This window comes from Theropithecus gelada, chromosome 12, assembly GCF_003255815.1.
Source record: "Theropithecus gelada isolate Dixy chromosome 12, Tgel_1.0, whole genome shotgun sequence".
In the NCBI taxonomy this organism is placed as follows: domain Eukaryota; kingdom Metazoa; phylum Chordata; class Mammalia; order Primates; family Cercopithecidae; genus Theropithecus; species Theropithecus gelada.
In genome coordinates, this window is record NC_037680.1 from 74,513,909 (window position 1) to 74,535,607 (window position 21,699).

The window sequence follows — 21,699 nt, forward strand, 5'->3', positions numbered from 1 at the left end:
GGAGGCTGAGGCAGAAGAATCGCTTGAACCCGGGAGGCAGAGGTTGCAGTGAGCCGAGACTTTGCCATTGTACTCCAGCCTGGGTGACAGAGCAAGACTCCATCTCAATCACCATCTCAAATAAAAAATAAAATAAAATGAAATAAAAACATAGATCAAATCAAGTCACTTTCCTGCTTAAAATCCTCCAGTGGCTTCCATTAAAATACAATGGAAACTCCTGACTGTGGCTTTACAAGGTCATTTATGATTTGCCCCTGCTTGTCTACCTCACATGCCTCTCCATCCTTGCCCAATCTCACTACGTCTCCCAACCTCATCCACCTCTCCCAACCTCACCCATCTCTCCAGCCTCACCTGCCCCTCCCAGCCTCACCTGCCTCTCCCAACCTCACCCATCTCTCCAGCCTCACCTGCCTCTCCCAACCTCACCTGCCTCTCCAGCCTCCCCTGCCTCTTTAGTTTTACCTGCCTCTCCCAACTGTACCTGCATCTCCAGCCTCACCTGCTTCTCCCAATCTCTCCTGCCTCTTTAGTTTTACTGCCTCTCCCAATCTCTCCTGCCTCTTTAGTTTTACTGCCTCTCCCAACCACACCTGCATCTCCAGCCTCATCTGCCTCTCCCAACCTCATCTGCCACTCCAGCCTCACCTGCCTGTCTCATCTGCTTCCCCAGCTCCATTTGTCTCTCCCAACCTCACCAGCTTCTCCCAGTCTCGCCTGCATCTCCAGTCTCATCTGCCTTTTCTAGCCTACCTGCCTCTCCAGCTTCACCTGCCTTCCCCAACCTCACCTGCCTCTCCAGTCTCATCTGCTTCTCCAGCCTCACTCCCACACCCTCTATTTTGCTCACCCTCTTCCAGCCACACTGGCTTTCTTTGCACATATTTATGGGGTATGGTGTGATGTTTCCATACTTGTATACAATGTGTAATGATCAAATTAGAGTAATTAGCATATCCATCACCTCAAACATTTATTTCTTAGTGGTGAGAACATTTAAAATCCTCTCTTCTGGCTATTTTGCAAGGCAGCTGTACTTACCACTATACCATTGACACCACCTCTTCTAGCTATTTGGAAATATACAATATATTATTGTTAACTGTAGTCACTACTGTGCAATGGAACACTATAATTTATTCCTCCTTATCTCTTAATTCTTAGCTCAAATGTCATTTTCTCAGAAAAGCCTTCCCTAACTACTCTCCCCATCCATCCCTTTGTCACATAGCCATGTTTTATTTCCATCTTCCTTCTTAGCAGTATTGAAAAATACTTTGCTTGAACTTTTTAATTTCTGTCCGCTTTTACCCCTCAATTTGAATGTAAATTCCATGAGGTTAAAGATCCTGTCTACTTATTACTGTCACCTCTAGCACCCAAAATAATGTAGGCACATTAGCACGTAACGAGTTAGTGTTCATTGAATAAAAAGAATAAATAAAAGCATCTGTTGTTGGTGAAAATCATGTAGTTTCCATCCTATAATTGAATATGTTTTATGATAAATTATTAAATCCCCTTGATTTTACCTCTCTGATACCACCCTTGCTGAATTGTTCCCTGTCTTATATTTGGCTAAAAAACTTACAGAGTAAGGCAAAACTATGGAGACAGTAAAAAGATTACTATTTGCCAGGAGCTTTGAGTTGGGCAGGGAGGGATGAACTGGTGGAGCACAAAGGATTTTTAAGGCAGTGAAACTATTCTGTATGATACTGTAATGGCAGATACATGTCATTATACACTAGTCAAAAACCTATAGAATGTACAACACAAAGAGTCAACCCTAATGTCAACTATGGACTTTAGCTAATAAGAATGTATCAATAGTAGCTTGTCAATTGTAGTAAATATACCACACTAATGCAAAATGTAAACAGTAGGGAAAACTGGGAGGTGGGGGTAGAGTTAGAGGGTGAGAACTCTGTACTTTCCATTTACTTTTTATGTAAATTGAAACTTCTCATAAAAATACAGTCTAACCACCCCACCCCCCGCCCACCACAGACTATTAATAAAAACTGATTTGGATGAATAAGGGGAAAAAGCAAATCCAGGATTTATTGCCTAGTGGTGGGGTTCGCGTGGGGAGAAGGTATTCCAAAATGAACGCTTGGGTTCAATTTAGACTTAAGTTGCTTAAATGTTTGGATTTCTCAAAAATGGTAATGAACTGCATAGATGCCATCCAAGAGGAAAAATTGTTACCACTAAAAAATGCAGAATATGTTTAGAATAAAAAACAACCTGAAATCTTTCCTGAACAGATACAGATGTTTTCTTTTTTCAGTATGGAAAGAAATAAATCAGGCAAGTTGGTAGCCTACATTTGTTGAAAGCAGACTTGAGTCCATCAAATTATACTATTATCAAGGGAGAATAAAATAAAATATTCTAGAAAACACTGAGCCTGAGTTCATCTGCACAGATTTTCCCCCTAAATTTAACTTTCCCCATTTATTACCCACTATAAATAAATAAATAAATCCCACTATTTATTACCAAACACTTGCTCATTAAATATTTGAAAATATTTCCTCCTGAGGGTTTTAAAATTCAGTCTTAAAAGTAATTTTTTTCTCTCCTTTTTTTTTTTTTTTTTTTTTTTTTGAAATGGAAGAGTCTCGCTCTGTTGCCCAGACTGGAGTGCAGTGGCGCGATCTCAGCTCACTGCAAGCTCCGCCTCCTGGGTTCACGCCATTCTCCTGCCTCAGCCTCGCGAGTAGCTGGGACTGTAAGCACCCACCACCACGCCCGGCTAATTTTTTGTATTTTTAGTAGAGACGGGGTTTCTCCATGTTGGTCAGGCTGGTCTCGAACTGCCGACCTCAGGTGATCCCCCCGCCTCGGCCTCCCAAAGTGCTGGGATTACAGGCGTGGGCCACCGCGCCCAGCCTTAAAAGTCCTTTTAATATTAGTCTTGCGATTATAATTCCATTATAGTAACTGTGTTGGTATCAAGAAATCAAAAATCAAATGTATTTGTAGCAAAATGGGCCTATTGACATGGCATAATTTCAGAAGAAAGGGAAGACACACTCTCCCCTGTCTTAGCGCATCTTATTTAAAGTGTACGTTTTCTGTCTGCTTCCTGGGACTTGAAATTTCAAAGTTACAACCAGTTCCCTAGGGTTAAGACTTTTTATCTATTTTAAATGCAGCAACATCCCTGTGAGTAATAACACATTGAGCTATTAGTAATTCATTATACCTTCTAGTGAGTTTAGCAGATCCTGTTCTACAAGTGGGTTTTAACCTGGGAAAGAGAGAGATGGTAATGACAGAGGGTTCACCAAGTCTAGGTAAGGTGAAGATGGGGTTGCTCAAAGAACTGCAGTTTGCTTATGGGCAGCCCAGTTTACTATTACCATTAATACTCTGAATAGGATGTTGCTATGTAAATGCCTATCTAATATTTTGTGCAACTGAAGCAGAGATGACTTTGCTGATGTAAAACGTGTCATGGCTGGAGGTGGGAAGTGTACAGCTTCTAAAACAGCACTAGAGGGAACTGGGAACACTATCAGTTAATAACTCTGGCAAGTAGAAAAGGCTCTCAAAGTCAAAGGTAGAATGGATACCTCTTTCGCAGGCTAAATACACAAAGAGAAGAGCTGTTGGCATTGGATTGTTCACTACAGCGCCATTTCAGTGGCCCTCTGCTCATCAGGAAAGTTTCCCATAAACTGTCCCTGGAGCTTAATTTGAAATCAGAAGACCATTTCTAAGTGACTCTTCCATTTATTTTACTGTGATTCTTTTTTGCCTCAGGTCTCTGAAAGAGCAAGCATCATTTCCCCAGTATGGATATTTACTTTCTCTGGAAAAATATCCCATTGAAGTAGGTAGTATAGTCACAGAGTCATTGTCTTTTAAGGCTCATAATGTCATATTATATTTGCAAATAAAAGTAATATGACTTTTTTTTTCATTTAGGATTCCTCTTAATTTGGGGGTTGTTAAGAATGAAAATTGGTTACAGAAAGAGTTACTTAGTGTTATAGCCAGAAAATGGAGATGTTTAATTTGATAAACATTTTCTGAACTCCTTTTAATGTGCAAGCCACTGCATTAAATGCTGTGGAAGGTTCAGCAGACCTTGTGCTTCAGCAGCTTACCAGCAGGAGATGTAACATGCTGAGGTACTACCCAGCCCTGGGAGTCTATGATTGAGTACGTGAACATGTTACTCATCATTTAACATGGAGTTGTAATAGCAGGTGATTAGATTGGAAAACATTTTGTAATTTTAGTAGGGCACTATCAAAACTAGTTTGTTTGAATGGGTTTGACTTTTTTCATTCTGCAATAGTGTTTTTAGGCATGTAGATTTAGCTCCAGCCCTAATGTTTTACTCTAGTCACATTTCTACATTTTATTCTATGTAATCAAAGATGAATAAATAGAGACAGAATCAGCATAGATAGTCGTGATAGAAAGAATGACAATTCTGTAACTCAAGAGAATTTCTACATTTTTTTCTATGTAACCAAAGATGAATAAACAGGGACAGAATCAGCACAGATAGTCGTGATAGAAAGAATGACAGTTCTGTAACTCAAGATAAATAGGAAAATGTGTGGGAACACATAAGTTTGTCGCTTGTAAAATAACATTTTCTCATTTGACATGTCATTTTGTATATGTCTTTAGGCTTTTAATTAGTCAACTAAGCAAGCATATTTTGGACACCTACTATGTGCAAGGCAGTGTGCAAGGTGCTAGAGAAAGAAATAGTATGAAGCAAAACTTCTGTCCTTGAGGAATGGGCAACCCTGATGGGAAAGGAAGACTTACACCTGAAAAGGGAAGGAGTAGTGACACGCAGTGTTCAGAGTTGACCACATGGTATTTTATGTCCTTAGTTGGAGTCTTAGATCATTTAGTCCGATGATGGTCTTTTCACAGTGACTTATAACACACTTCTTCTACCCCCTCTGCCACCTGGTACTCAGCAGAATTTTATTTGCAAGTACATTTGAAAGAAAAATATTATCTGACTTTATATACTTTTTTCTTTAGATGGCTGAGCTTTTCCTTTTCAGTGTTCTCACCTTTCTAATTTTTCATGCAGTCAAGAAGTATTTTCCTCATATGTTTGATCATTTCCAGTATTTTAAGTTATTATGAAAATATTTGGGTAATATCTTAAATATATCATTCTGAAGTGGAATAGATACGGAAGGTTACAGCTGTAAGAAAGAAGCCCAAAGCATTCTCCAAAGGTGACTTCTGTGCTAACTTATTTAACATTAACATAAAAGTTAAAACTTTACTATGGTAAAAACAAATTTTTTTTTAATTTGTTGTTTAAAAAAAGGAAATCAAAACAATCTAGAGAACATAAGTCAAGGGTTATTTAATCTTTTACTAAGTCAGTTGGGGGGTGATTTGGAGAGTGGTTGATTGTGCTAGAGTGAGCAGGAATCCAGCAAAAAAGAGCTAATTGCTGTCTAATCCTGCTTGCAATGGAACAAATACACTAGTAAGTATTACAGTTAAGCCAGGTGTAATGGTTGGATTAAACACATTCTCTTATATCAGTGTTAGAACCAGTATATATTCAGCCTCAGGAGGGGAAAGAGTTGTAGTTATATCTATAGTTCCCTAATTTAGTTTTGCTTTTTGAAATCCATTTAAATTAAGATTGGGTTAAGTCAAAGACACTCTCCTTCCATCACTGTCTCTCATTGTGAAGTTTGTGTGGAACTCTATTAGTTTGCATTTCAAGAAGTATCTTTGCTTGTATAGTAATAGAACCTAAAAAAAGAACTGTCTGCTGGTGTGTGCCCAACCAGGGCTTGGTGTTTAAAAACAACATGCTGTGCACTTGGGGCATGGAACCTTCCTTCACATATGGGTACAGCAATGTCTTTGGACACGTTTTCTGTATAAGGGGAAAATTATCAGCATTTTGAGGAGTGACAAAATTTCCACTTGGTACCGGGATCTCTAGGACCATGGATATCAGAAATACATATCCATAAGCAAGTATTTCAGGTTGGCTATTTTGCGGAATTTTGTCCATGCATACTCAAAGTTCGCTTTGCATTCTTGAATCCTCAGGCTTTGTAACAGTTTTGGTTAAAGGTAGTAAGGTAGTCAAATTGACCTGAAAATGCTGGAGAACGTTTACCAAGGCTACTCACCTGAAAGTTTTATGAAGGAGCTAAATTGTAATGACAGCTGGATAAAAACAAATATTTCTAATGACTACTCAAGGTATAGCTGACAACTGTTTGGGGAACAAAACAACAAGAGAAAAAAACTGATCTGTTTATGCCGAAAGGGCTCCCTGAAGTAGATTTTGTCACCATTGTGAATGGGAAGACAAACATCCTCTGACCTGTTGTGTGTGCGAGTTCACTTGTCCTGCGCCATTACAAATCAGGCTTGCAAATGTGATGCATTAGTCCCAGGATGGAGAGCTCTGCTGCATACACCAAAGGCAGTGGACTTCCAGTGAACGTGCAGATATTCTGACTTTACACTTGTTTCTGTATGACTGAGAGTTGATCACATTGACAGGCTTGATTGCTTAAAAACAAGATGCCAACCTATTAGCAATGCTTTTATTTGCTTCATTTTAAATATTTAAGGAACTCAAGAATTAAAGGAAATAATCTTCATTCTAGTTAGCAACTATATATGTAAGAGCAATCTGATTTACAAATGTACCAAGTTTAATAAAACTCATCTTGTTTTAAGTGATCTGAAAAGATGAGCCACTGCAGAACCATAGAATCAAAACCCAGTTTTGGTTTTTTTTTTGTTTTTTTTTTTTTTTTTTTTTTTTTTTTTTGCTTAGAAGGAAAGTAAGAGCTAGAGGAATTATTCCAGTGTTCTGAAAAGGAGAGGACGAAAAAAGTCTAGAGTAGTGTAGCTTTTTATTGACTCACATTTTCTCGAGCAATAGCTTCTCCAAAGTTCCTAACTCCTTCCTGAAAAAGCAGAGGACTCAAGGAAATACATTTCTTCCTATGTTTCATATGAAAAAATATTTATCATGGTTGATATGTGTTGTGAATTAGACTTGGAGGGAAAAGCAGTCATGGCAAACTTTATTTTCATGATGCTTAATTTGATGAATGTTACTTTATTAAGTGTTTATCACCAACTTACACTTGCAATAGGAATTCTACACTTTAATATGGTCTGCTCCTCAAGAATGCCTAGATTCTAGTCTAAATTATTTCACTAGCTATTTGTGTGGTTTTAAGCAAGCTAACTTTTAGCTCAGTTTTTTTTAATCTATAAAATGTGGTTGTCCATGATAGGCTGTCTGTAAGATGACTTCTAAGTAGAAAGATTTGGTTCTAGGAATTTAGATCTAATTCAGGATAAAATGGGAATCTGTGCAAGATTTTTGAGTCCTGATATGATGAAAGTTCATCTTTTCAGTATTATTAAATAATTACATTGACTCTGCAATGATTCTGGGCAATTAGTTAAACTTCTTACTGGAAAGAGCTGGAAGGATACTTTCTTCACAAAAGCGGAACAATTTAATCCATCTTTGAGTAACAGTATCACTGCCCCCTTCAGTAAAGTTTTCTTTTAAAAGACATAATTTTACTCTTAACTGGTAACTTTACACAGCCCTGCTCTGGATACATCTAATGCATAAAGTAATGTCAACCTTTATGGGTAAGTCCTCTATTCTTTTAGAGACAAAGCCCTGACAAGGAAATAAGATCCATTAGGAGAGATTCATGTGACAGAACCAGAGAAAAGCTCTTTGTATTACTACAACAGGCAAAGGCAACTAGCAGCTCAGGCTGAGACATCAGATATGTAAATCAGGCCACTGCCAGATTCTATCGACTGAGTCAACCCAGCCGTCATGGCTGAGTCGTGCTGACTTCCAGGCTCAGGGATTATCTGAGGACATCTTCTTACCTTCTCTGCTTGGCTTTTGCGCTTTGTGTTTTATTTACATCACTATCAGTTAGAGATCTAGGAAGGAGATGAAACTCAAATCGACCATTTTTTCTCCCTGCAACTTAGATAAATTACTTAGTTGAGAAGAAAATTTGAAATTTTTGACTTAAATTGTGATTTGGATTATTGGTGCATTTTAACTATTCATCTCGTTTGTTTTTTCTGTAGCTGCTAATAATTGAAAGCTGACTGCAGAAAATAGAATAAATTCATTATTCTCAATACAATAGAAGCTGTTGACATAGAGAAAATCAAATGCTCTTATGAAACAATTTCACATGAGCAATGATTTTATGTTCTGAGAGTATTAATGATGAAATATGTGAGGGCACAATTTGGGACTTTTATTACTAAAAGATTTCAGGTTATTTCTGAGGAATCTCAAAGAGAAGCTTGTTTTGAGGTAAAATTATACTTGATTATCTCTTTATGAGGTTTATTAGACAATGAGAAAAACAGAAACAACTTATACCACCGGGTTAACAAATATTTACTTGGGGGCTTTTGAGAAGAACTTGAACTATAAGGTTTTGGAGTATGTTTTGATCCTAAATTTATTTTACCTCAAATAAGCATGTAATAAAGTTTTAACATTTGTTTTACTTTCTGATATTTGAGTATTATATTTCTGTAGGGGTAATCCTGTTAAAAGCTTTATGCTTATTTTTCAGTACTTAATTTGAAAGAGAATTAAGAGCATACAAAATTACAGAAAAATGAGGAAGCCTAGAAAGAAAAAGAGTGGAGAAATCTAGAGACAAAAAGAGAGATGGGAGTTCAAAAAGATAATTACAAGTTTAAGAAGTGGTCAGTAATAAATAAAATGTTTTATTGCACACACATATGTGGGTAGTAGAGAGGGAAAAGAAATAAGTATCACAAAAGTAAAACAGGGGAACAAAGTGATTATGTAAATGGATGGATGCATCTGGGAGTACAAAGCTGAATAAGATTGAGTCCCTGCTCTACTGGAATTACAATTTACTGGAGAAGCAATAAGACGGAAGAATATAGCTAAAGAATAAATTATAAGATAGAAAATAAAAAATTCCATGAACAGATTAAAAAAATAGAATGTTTTGGGAATATGGGGAGTGAGAAGGAGACAGAAGCGGAAATCAGGAAACAAGTAGAGAAGAAGGCACTGAAGTGAGCTTTGAGGCCTGTCAGGATTTTGATCAGGGGAGATGGCTTAAGAAGGCTTCCCTAACAGAAAAATGTGTGGGAGGAGGAACAAGTAGGGTGCGTTTAGAGAAGCGTGATTCATCCATGTCATATGAGACTTAGGGGAACTGGAACACCATAGCTCTAAGGTTAGAAAAATTTTACTTCATTCAGTAAGCAAGGGAGAAAATGACAAAGCCGAGAATTAGTTAGTACTGTACTTTTGGATGATGGTTCTGGAAGTGGCATTTAGGAAGGAGTGAGATGGGAAGGACCAGAGCCTGCTGGTAGCTGACTTCAAACCCACCTTTGAGTGCTACACAGGGAGCTTTGAGAGAATTTGGAGAAGATAGGAGATACTTCATTTTTTTGGTGGGAGTGGGGTGGGGGAGAGACAGGGAGGATAAAATGGAGCAGATAATATTTTTAAGGGTGACTTTGCTGCCTCTGGAAGGATAAACAACCCTATTCTTGTTCTCATTGCTATTATGTTCCAATACCACTTGCCTTGATATTGCAGTAATCTTTGGTGTTAAGGGAGTGGAATTAGGTATTTATGATTATGACCTGGGACATAAGGAATGTATGTACATTTATTCGACAGCTACTTATTTGGTGCCCACTGTATGCCAAGCGTGTTACACAAAGGAGTAATCATAAGGAAGGTGACACTAGCCTCAGTGTTAGGATGAATGGGGGTTGGAACAGAGCTCATCCTTCCCATCCCATCTGTTGTGGTGAGACTATGGCTTCCTGTTACTGGAGGTATCACGTGGGTCTTTCTGTATGTCATCTTCCCAATGGGCCAGTTCAAGGATTCTGACAACCACCTTTTTGATGTTTGTTTTGTAACAGATGATTCAAGAGAGCCGGTTTCTCATAGAAATGGCGGACACAGTCCAGGAAAAGATTGTACAGTGTCAGAAAGCAGGTAACTGTTTTTATTTTTTTTTCTGCTTTTTTTTTTTCTACTTTGTTTAGAAACTATAATAATTCTTGGTAGATTTTTTTTTCAAAAACTTTCTGCTGCTTCTCTTAAAATTCAATTATTTTATAGCATTGCTTAACTATACTTTAAGTTACACTTTAGTCTTTGTTTAGTACAGACGAAATCCAAGTGATAATAGGTGGGTTGTATGTGAGTATACGGGGTTGGGGTGGTATCTGAAGATGTCTAGAGGGATGAGGGTTTCTGAATCTAGTTTTGTTGTTTGGAACCCCATCAAAATCTTCTACTGCTGATATTGAAGCTATGGTTCCATACAGTCCCTTAAAACCCACTTCAATTTTACAATTGGAACCAAAATCCTATTAGTCTTCTAGGCTTGTGCCCCATTACTAGTCTTCACTTTAGATTTAGATTTGTTCTTTCTTTTTAAGTATGAGATGAGAGTGCACTTGTTTATTTCTGTTCACCTTCATCCACACCCTGGTGCTTTCATCTTCTGGATCCACAGCCTTCTCTATCCACACACATGATAATGATGATAATGATTATGACGAGGAAGATGACAACAGTAGCAACTGCTTGATACATATGCATATGCTATACCAAGCACACACTGTTTTACTTATGACAACTCTGCAAAGTAATCATCATTATGTCAGATTTATAGATGAGGCACCTGAAATTCTGAGAGACTGAGTGACTTACCCTAGGTCCCATATCAACACGTGGTGGAGCTGCCCTTTGAATTCAGACCAAACTTTTAAAATGGTGTTTTTCACTGACTGACCAGCAGGCTTAGATGTTTCTGTTGACAGGAAGCACAAAAATAATAATACCTGATACTTACATGATGCCAGGCACTGCTCTGAGATCTTTATATGTATTGATTCACTTAAACTTTACCTCAATCCCATGAGGTAAACCCACTTGTTAACCACAAGTCACCAGTGAGGAAATTGAAGCCCAGAGATGTCAGGGTCTTCCCTAGGCTCACATAGCTAGTAAGTGGTAGAGCTGGACTCCACACTCATGTTCTTTGCTATGCACTATATTTCTGATGTTAGCACCAGGAAAGTTAACGTGGTCTTAGGCTGCATTAATAAAAATATAAAAACTAGAACAAATAGAATGGTGGTAGATCCCTGACCTCATGTGGGCTTCTCCAAGCTTTTGAGTATAGTGTTCACTCCTGGAGGCAGGTTCCCACAGAGCTCAGCTCCAGGAAACTGGGCAATGCAGTGGCCTTGCTTGGATGCCATCCTTAAAGAAGAGTTTCATTGGTAAGCTGAATATGTTCGAATGGTTAACCTAGAGAAGACTTGAAGGGATTTTACCCAATATCTTTCTTCAAATATCCAAAAGCTTGCACTGTAGAAAAGAGTTTAGAGCTTTTTGGTCTGCATCCTGCTAGCACCAAGGAGTAGAAGTTCCAGGGAAGGAGAAGAAGTTCCAGGGAAGCTATGACTTGATATCAGTCATAGCTTTCCGAAGATGGAATGAGCTGTTCATAAGAGAATGTGACTTCCATCTTTAAGGTGCTAAGACAAAGGCTGAAGAAACATGATGGTGATGGTTTTCATAATCTTCAAGCTCAAGTAGATGGTTGAGCTAAAAACACTTTAAGGTCATTCCCAAATCTGAAACACTTGGGTGTTTCCCAGAATGGTATTTTTAAAAAAGTCTTTTTATTTTTAGTCAACATTGCTAATTACTTATTGTTATCTATGTGGGCTCCAGGGCCTACTATTAAGCCACAGGGATGGTTCATAAAGAAAAATAAGACATATGCATTCCTCGCATATGGTTGCCATGGACATATCAGATCATTTCATGCATAAACCAGGAAGAGGACAAACAAGGTCGATGTAACCTGTTGGAAGAATTTGCTTCTTATTTACTTAATAAATTTTTTTTTAATTTTTAATTTTTGTGGGTACAGAGGTGTAAATATTTTTAGGGTACATGAGGTGTTCTGATACAAGCATGTAATGTGTAACAATTATATCATGAAAAATGAGGTATCCATCCCCTCAAGCATTTCTCTTTTGTGTTACAAACATTCCAATTATAATGTTTTAGTTACTTTTAAAAGTACAATTAAATTATTATTGATTATAGTCATCCTATTGTATTATTAAATACTAGGTCTTATTCATTCTTCCTATTTTTTTGGACCCATGGAATTTACTTTTTTACTTCTCATGACATTTTCTATGGCTCCTGGCTGTTTTAAATGCAATTTAGTCCAATGCATTGACTATTGTCAATTTGTGCATAAGGACACTACTTGGTGGGATGAACAGAATGAAAAGGATGATTCAATTTAGGGATTTGGAAATTATGAGAAGACAGGAATGTGAAATTATATTTTACTGATAATATTTTCATTATAAGATGCCCATTTTTCTGGGATATATACTCAGATTTCTTATGCATTCTTTCTTCAAAGGGATGGAGTTCCATGAAGAACTTCATAATTTGGGGGCAAAAGAAGGCTTGAAGGGAAGAAAACTCAACAAAGCAACCGAGAGCTTTGCTTGGAACATTACAGTATTGAAGGTAGATGAAACATTCAGAAGTCCCCTCTGCCTTTGCTTTTCTCCTCCTCATCTCTCCAATGTGTAGAGAAATGTCAAGGATTAAATATGATGGTTTGGATTTTTTAACCTCTACTTTAAATTCAGGGTTACATGTGCAGGTTTGTTATATAGGTAAACTGCGTGTCACAGGGGGCTGCAGTACAGATTATTTCATCACCCAAGTAATAAGCATGGTATGCAGTAGGTAGTTTTTTGACCCTCTGTCTCCTCCCACCCTCCATCCTCAAGTAGGCCCTGGTGTCTGCTGTTCCTCTCTTTGTGTCTATGTGGTCTCATTGTTTAGTTCCCACTTACAAGTGAGAACATATGGTATTTGGTTTTCTGTTTCTACATTAGTTTGCTTAGGATAATGCCCTCCAGCTCCATCCATGTTGCTGCAAAGGACATGATCTTATTATTTTTTATGGCTGTGTAGTATTCTGTGGTATATATGTACAACATTTTCTTTATCCAGTTCACTGTTGATGGACATGTAGTTTGGTTCCATGCTTTGCTATTGTGAATAGTGCTGTGACAAACAGACATGTCCATGTGTCTTTATGGTAGAAGGAATTATATTCCTTTGGGTATATACCCACTAATGGGATTGCCGGGGTCAAATGATAATTCTGTTTTAAGTTCTTTGAGAAATTGTCACACTGCCTTCCACGTGGTTGAATGAATTTACATTCTCACAAGCGTTGTATAAACATTCACTTTTCTCCACAACCTTGCCAGTGTGTGTTATTTTCTGACTTTTAGCTATTCTGACTGTGAGATGGTATCTCATTGTGGTTTTAATTTGCATTTCTCTAAGGATTAGTGATGTTGAACACCTTTTTATATGCTTGTTGGCTGCGTGTGTGTCTTCTGCTGAAAAGTGTCTGTTCATGTCCTTTGCCTACTTTCTAATGGGGTTGTTTATTTTTTGCTTGTTAATTTAAGTTCCTTATAAATTCTGAATGTTAGACCTTCGTTGGATGCATAGTTTGCAAATACATTTTCCCATTCTGTAGGTTGTTTTTTTGCTGTCTTGATAGTTTCTTTTGCTGTGCAGAAGTTCTTTAATTAGGTCCCACTGTCAATTTTTGTTTTTGTTGCAATTGTTTTTGGTGTCTTTGTCATGAAATCTTTGTTAGGTCCTATGTCCAGAATGGTATTTCCTAGGTTAGCTTCCAATTTCAATCTTCTGCACATGACTAGCTAGTTGTTCCAGCACCACTTATTGAATAGGAAGTCTTTTCTCTATTGCTTGTTGTTGTTGACTTTATTGACGATGATATGGTTGTAGGTGTGCAGCGTTATTTCTGGGCTTTCTATTCTATTCCATTGGTCTATATATCTGTTTTTATACCAATACCATGCTGTTTTGATTACTGTAGCCTTGTCGTATCATTTGAAGTTGGGTCATGTGATGCCTTAAGGAATGTGTGGCTTGATCTCTAGGTTCATACTCTAGGAGATGGGGAGCTGCATACTGGAATTGACATGGTTTTTGCCTTAATAAGGCAATGAGGTTTTTGGTGCAGACAGGGTACAGCCCATGTGCGAGATTAATTTGCCTGGTGTGTGTGTGTGTGTGTGTGTGTTTACTCACATGAACACTTACGTTCAAGTTAATATGGCTGTTCTTATTTGTGGAAAGAATAATGACAAATGCTTCTGGGGAAGGTTCCAACACAAATGATTTCGAAGAGACAAAGTACAGAATATCTAGGGCCATTGAGGATTTTTATTTTAAGAACAGTTCCTATAAATACATTTCTTTTTGCAAATAGCTTTGGAAGTAATTTTCTTGAGAATATGATTTGCTCTCTGCTGCACATTAATTTTAGGATTTTGAAGTAAATATGGTACCTTTTATATTTTCTTACATGAAAAGAGAAATGATTTAGGCAGACAGAATATATTCTTTACAGCTAAATGGGAGAAAAATAGCTACAAAAATTAATAATTGCTGACATTTAAAGAACACTCATTTTGTGCTAGGTACTGTTTTATGAGGTTTATATGAATTAACAATTTAACACTCACACCACCTCAGTATTGTTATTAATCTCATTTTACAGGTGAGAAAACAGAGGCATTGCAAGTCTGTGTATATTTCCTTAGGCTGCTCAGCTAGTAAATGGTGGAACTAAAGTCTGAGCTCCGGTAGTCTGGCTCCAGACCCTATGTCTTTAACCTGTGCTGCAGAGATACTGCCCATGTTTATGTGAAAGTGTTAGTAAAACATATTACAAATGTCTATTAAAAATTCAGTCCACAAGTGATAAGCCCCTACTATGCATTGGGCTCTGTGTTAGGCATTGGGGATACATGGAGATCACAAGATGCAGACCCTGACCTCATGAAGTTAGCAGTCTGAGGCCGGTGGAGGAGGGGGATGGATAAGGCATCATTTGCTTAAGGAGCAGGGATGACCTAGAGCTGTAGTGTTAAAGAGGTGCTTATTATAACCCTAGATTATAATGTGGCAGTGTGAACCCTGATATAAACACTTTATATTCAGAAGATTTTATATGGGCTTGTTAATGTACCAATCACAGAAAGGTACTAGGGATTCAAATAACAAGAAGATTACCTGGGTCTCTAAGACTAGTCTATAAGGAGAGACAGACATGTAATAATGGCCATCGATTGTTCAGCACTTAATTTGTGATCAGCACTCAAGGCTAGGTACTTTATAGACATTTCCCCTTTCTTCCTTGCCACAACAGTGCAATCTTGCAACATGACATGCTGACTCTGGTAGGACTCTCTCCATCTCACAAATGAGGAAACTGAGGCTTGTGGGGAGTTGAAGTTTCTTGCCTGGAGTCACACAGCTAGTAAATGGCCAGCCTGCAATTTTTAACTCATGCCCATGGTTCTATCCACTACACTGTTCTGCCTCCTCTAAAACTCTATCCATGTGGCTGAGTCCCTGTATTAGTCTTTTCTCATGCTGCTAATAAAGACATATCTGATAATGGGTAATTAATTTATAAGAGAAAGAGGTTTAATTGTCTCACAGTTCAGCATAGCTGAGAGGGCCACAGGAAACTTACAATCATGGTGGGAGAGGAAGTAAACATGTCCTTCTTCATATGGCAGCAGCAAGGAGAAGTGCTGAGCAAAAGGTGGAAAAGCCCCTTATAAAACCATCAGATCTTGTGAGAACTCACTCACTATTATGAGAACAGCATGAGGGTAACCTCCCTTATGATTTGATTACGTCCCACCGGGTCCCTCCCACAACACATGGGGATTGTGGGAACTACAATTCAAGATGACATTTGGGTGGGGACACAGCCAAACCATATCAGTCCCGTTGGGTTCAGGCAGCCTAGTGCAGAAATAAGAATGCAGGCCCCGTGTGATTACCTGACAGTGGTGAGACTAGCCAAGTTATGTAATCTCCCTCAGGGTAGTAATAATACCTACATCCCAGATTTTGTGAGAATTAAATGAGATAATACATACAAAAGATGTAAGTCACAATGCAGAAAACTAGACAGTATAAATGTTGGCTGTTAGTTTTGTTTGTTTGCCAGGTGAGGATGAACATGGAGGAACTAGTTTTTGTTATTTTTGTTTCTTTGTTAACTTCTGACTTAAGGCCACTTAGTGTTGTCAGAGATTTGTTAATGTGTCTGGTTTAGTGACAGAAGCTTATTGCTAGATGTGAATGAGCAAATGCTGTTCAAATTATTCCAAGAGAAAGCTTTTCAGACAGAATTGATCTTCTATTATTATAACTCACATACTAGCTGCTGGTATTTCAGCTTGAGCACCAGAGTAGTGGACTACTACTCAACAAGAGTAGAGAATATTTCCATACTTCCTATAGCTCCTTCTCCTCCTCCATTGAGTTTGGGGCCTGTTAATCTGGTGTCCTTTCCTCAAGAACTGGACAAATGACCTCCTCTGAGTTTGAATCGTTAGCTGAGAGAAAAAGAACCTGGGCTCTGTTGAAGACTTTTTATTCCAGTGGTGCTGCTCTAAGAAGACATCTTTTTCTATAAGATTCTTCCTTTAGTTCTTATGCCTTAGATCTGAAACACTTGGTTCCTACTTGATTCTCTAGCCTTGCTATTGATTCTCTGAGCTCCTCAAAGTCTTTTAATAAATACTCTTTGTTTATAAGTTTACTAGATTCAATTTACCCTTACTTCCAGGTGGTTGAATGATTAATAACCATCCTGGAAAGACATTATCACTGAATTAGGAGGCTGTGGCATGACTTACCTATACAATTCTGCATTGCCTACTGAAAAATGATTTAGACTAGTATTCCCCACTATCTAGAGAGAGAGAGTGGGGATTAACCAATACTGGTTAAATATGTTGGTTTATATTTCTAAAAAATATTTAATTCCAGTGTAATTTCCAATAAGTAAGGAAGGAGCTGGAAAAAAATGAGAAATGTGCCCTCAGCCAGTTGGGGGATTGACAGCATGGAGTGGTGCAAAGGGGCATAGGCTTTAGAGTAAATTGAGCTGAGACTGAAAAATAAATTGTTTAGTGTTTTCTGCAGTTCAATATTACATTTATCTGATATTAAAAATGACAGGGAAGCTGGAGAAAAAATTGCAGAAATAAACATGACTAACTCTACAATATAATGAATAAGAATTATAATTACAGTGTCCAAATTGTTCCAGAGAACAGGACTTAGTATTTAGCAAGGAAACTGAAATCAAGATGGTTCTGGAAGATCCCATACTTGTGTTTTTCTTTAATTCATATTCTAGCACCTACATGGGTCCAGTGTAGGGACTTGCTTAGCGTATCTTTTGCATTTTTCCACACTTTTGCCATATGTCTATATCCAACTGTAGCAGTCAATTTCCTCTTCCTTTCTTTCTTTTTCACTATTGTACACAAAATTGGTCTCCTTACATAGACACTGTATTTATTTAGGATGATAGGATGACTCAGTCCTCAGTACCTTTTCAAGACAATCACTGAATCAAAATAACTCCATTCCATTCCACCCTCACATGTTAACAGACCTTTCCCTCTGTTTCTTCTCCATGATGTCCTTCAAAAATGAGTTTTGTGTCTTAGTCTGTTTGTGCTAATATAATAAAATACCTGAGACTGGGTAATTTATAAACAACAGAAATTTATTTCTCACAGTTCTTGAGGCTGGGAAATCCAAGATCAAGGCAGGAGTGGTTTGGTGTCTGGTGATAGCACAGTCTCTCCTTCCAAGATGGTGACTTCTTGCTTCGTCCTTTAGAGGGGAGGAATGGTGTCTCCTCAAATGGCCAAAGGGAAAGAAAGGCAAAATAAGGCAAAAGGGCCTAGATAGTTCCCTTCAGCCCTTTTATAAAGCACTAATCACCTCCTAAAGGCCTCACCTCTTGATATTATTGCATTGGGGATTAAGTTCCAACATGAATTTTGGAAGGGACACAAACATTCAAACTATAGAAATTTGGTTGTTAGCAAAATATTAAAACTCACAATGGAAATTTTTCCTGTTTTTTTAAGGCTTTCAGAAAGGGATACTACAACTTCACTTACATAGCCAACATATTCTAGTACGTTGTTAGTAATTTTGGAAGTGTTTCACTCATGAGAGTTCTGAGGATCTCTTGGGAGCAAGATGTGGACTTACACTATATCACTGATAAAATGCTATTTGCAATGAAGTGGAATTCATCTAAAGTCTTGAACTCTATCCAGAGTGATTTGACTTTTTAAGTACAAAACCAACTGCATTGTAAAGGTGATCACATCTATAAAACTGAAATCAGAAAGAACCCAAGGGGAGCATTCTAGTGAGATTTCCCAATATGTATTTTTCTACCTTGTCCTGTTGGCTACTTTAAGAAACTAAATTTTATTACTTTGTGTTTTTAAAGGTTTTATGAAAAAATCAATTTTAGCAGGCTGGAGAAGTGTCAAGTACAGATATATAAAAATAATATTAAAGAAATATAATTAATAAGTATTTTATTACAAAGGAAAAACTATGAAGTATGCAATCACTAGGGCTTAAAGAAGAAATAAAAGGGTTAAGAAGTAGCTACCCTTCTTATTTATTCATGAATTTCATTGATTACTAGTTGAATAACAGGCAATAAATAAAAAATGAATGAAACTATTACCCCTTCAATGGTCATTCCTATTAAATATGTATTTACACTTTTCCTGGATAGATTTCCAACTTATAATTTAATGCATTCCAATGTGTGCCACGATTCTGGGCTGTTTTTATAAATTTATGTTTAGTATATGTGACTGTTATTTTTCCCTCTAACGCTTTTGCCTTTTATCACTACTTAAGCCTTTGCTCTTTCTGCTTTTATCTAAAACATTTTCAATTTCCGTGGGAAGAGCCGAGATTGAAGCTTCTCACTTCTCCATGTGTAGTTGTGTTTCTAACCCAGGCAGATTCCCTCGCGGAATTCCCAAATTTCAGGACCTCACAGTTCTGGGGAATCTTGCTACATAGGGGAAATTACATGGATGTCATTGTAATTTCACTGTCAAAGAAATATGCTTTCAGTCAGAGCCTGAAAACACATTTGAAGTCTCTGTTCATTGTTGAGAGACGAAAGAAAGGAAACAGATGATGGGCTAATGAGAAAAGAAGTATGAGGAGAAGCATCCATCTCTGAAAGCTGAGTGAGAGTGAGAAGTGGGCTACCCTTCACTTACTGGCCATAGATATTTAAAATCATTCTATGAGATACTGTGGAGAGGGGGCTGTTAGTGTGAATGTTCAGACCAGGCTCTTCTAACAGACATAGTGACTGTGCCTTTGGGAGCTGTCTGAGGGTATATAAAGAAGGAACATGCCCAGCGTCATCCACATTGTCCATTGAGAACTTTTCCGGTGGTGTCTCTGGCATCTGCCAGCTGTTGTTGCTGTAGAATCTAGAGAAAGGCTAGGATTCCTTTTGAGTATTCAGAAAAAAGCACATATTTACAAAGTCTAGAAACAGACCTCCAAATAACAACAATAATGCTTTAATAATAAACCATTCTTAATATTGATATTATTATACTATCAATTATTGAGAAACAGCAGGCAAAGTGATTTAGTGTACAGACGCTGCAACCAGACACTTCCTAGCTGTGTGTCCTTGGGAAAATTTTGTTTTGTCTCTACGCTCTTGTATCAATTGGGGTATGCTGGGTTGTGCTATAGTAACCAAAATCTGAAAATCTGCTGCAATATAACACAATGACTTATTTCTTGCTTGTACTACGTGTCCATCACAGGTAAGTAATGGTCACTCAGGAACACAGGCTAATGGGGACTCCATCCCAGCAAACACTTCTGCAGTCCCAGAGGTAGGGATGAAAAATGGGCTTTAAAAGCTTCTGCCCAGTAGAGTCACATGTCCCTTCCACTCACATTTGACTGGTCAAAGCAAGCCACAGTCAAGTCTGATTTCAGTGGAGTGGGACAAATGTAAACCTTCTCAGGGAAGAGGAGCAGATATTGGTAAATACGGTCTACTAGTGACAGGTTCTTCAACTATCCCCACCTCCTAGGGTTATAATGAGGACTAAATGAGTAAATATATATAAAACAGTATCTGGCACATGCTATACGAGTGTTTGTTATTTTTATTAATAAAAATGAACATTCAGTGCTTACAATAATCAACATTTTAATTACTTTTAAGGATAACCCTGTAAAATTACTCCTAGTATACTCATTTTACAGATGGGGGAAATGAGGCTCAAGAGGTTAAGAACCTTCCCATTGGCATATAGGAAGTCAATGATGGAGCAAGGATTTAATTCTAAAGGCCATGTTGTCATCCCACTATGCTATATTGTCAAAATACTTGCACACCATAATAATAATGGTTTGTATTTACTGAGCACTTACTATGTATTAACTATCCTACCAAGTGCTTTATATTTATTATTTTACTTATCTAAGGGAGTGAGGGTCCTGTCCATCTAGTATGACTATTTCAATCACCTTGACAGAATATGCCTACTGTCAGTAGTCAGTGGTTAGTGCAGAAAGCTACAGTGAGAGAGTGTAGCTTGATAATAATTTATTCACACTATATTTACAAAGCAACTCTTTTTTCTCAATCTAGTTTCCCAGGTATACTTTTCTAGTGGGAAATAGAATGAATTGACCAAGTGACATAACTAGTTCCATCTGCCCGGTAGTCACATTTCTCTTTGTAAGTAAATCAGTTAACTTCCTTTTTTATTGGTCCATCTCCTGTGAGCTTGGTTAGCATGAATCAGCTTCCCAGGGCCTGCTCACCCCTGAGCGAATGGATACAGTTGAGTCCTTGGACAGGTATAATTGAGAATCATGAAAGCAAAGCAAAACAGCAACAATACCAAAGCAGAAGACCAGACCCAGGACCCCTGAGAGCCCAGTCAGCCTCCTCTTGTTTCTCTTGGACAGCTTTGCTCTTCATTGACTTTTAGTATGGACATTGCCAGCTGCCATTTTTTGATGGGACAGAGGAAGTTTAAGAGCCATGCCTCTAGCAAAAACTTTACAAAGGCTATACTCCTTTCATATTCCTTCCTCATGCCCCCTCCTCCACAGCCACAGTTCTACTGTTCAGACCTACAATCTGCCCTTTATCAACTGAGGAGTTAGAGCAGAATCTATTCTGTGTCTTCTCTAGGCAACATTTACTTCTTCAATTTTCATTTTGTTGTAAAATTTATTTTAATTTTTTTTTGTCTATTAAACTTTTAAAAAGAATGTTGGAATTTTGGCAAACAGTTATGGTAACAGTCATGCCAGAAACATTTGGTGAATGCAACTGGGAGGGTCAAAATAGGGATGAAGCTAAAACTGAGGGTCTTATTCCAACGGCAGCCAGTTTAGTCTCACTCAACCTAGTAAGCCCTAATCTCACTTGGAATCTTAACCAGCTGCTTTACAATGGATATCATTGATTATCAGGAAGAAGGTGGGTGACAGAAGGGAGAGAATGGATAGATCAGTTCTAGAAAAACAGCTTGAATCTCATGTGTCAGTACCATTATTTTTATACACAAAAGAAAATATTATTAGGCCTTATAAAGTGTAGAGTATACATTTAGAAGGCATAACATCTATCTGGGGGT

At 37.8% G+C, this 21,699-nt stretch overlaps 1 protein-coding gene across 2 annotated transcripts in view; it reads left to right on the top strand.

Moving 5' to 3' along the window:
* The window catches only part of PLCL1 (phospholipase C like 1 (inactive)), a 347,991-nt gene that overhangs the window by 289,550 nt on the left and 36,742 nt on the right, over positions 1–21,699 (top strand). For both annotated transcript variants that reach the window (XM_025404716.1, XM_025404715.1), the window contains 2 exons: positions 9,967–10,042; positions 12,510–12,619. In XM_025404716.1, coding sequence (XP_025260501.1) covers positions 9,967–10,042; positions 12,510–12,619 — 186 coding nt within the window. The remainder of the gene's footprint in view (positions 1–9,966; positions 10,043–12,509; positions 12,620–21,699) is intronic.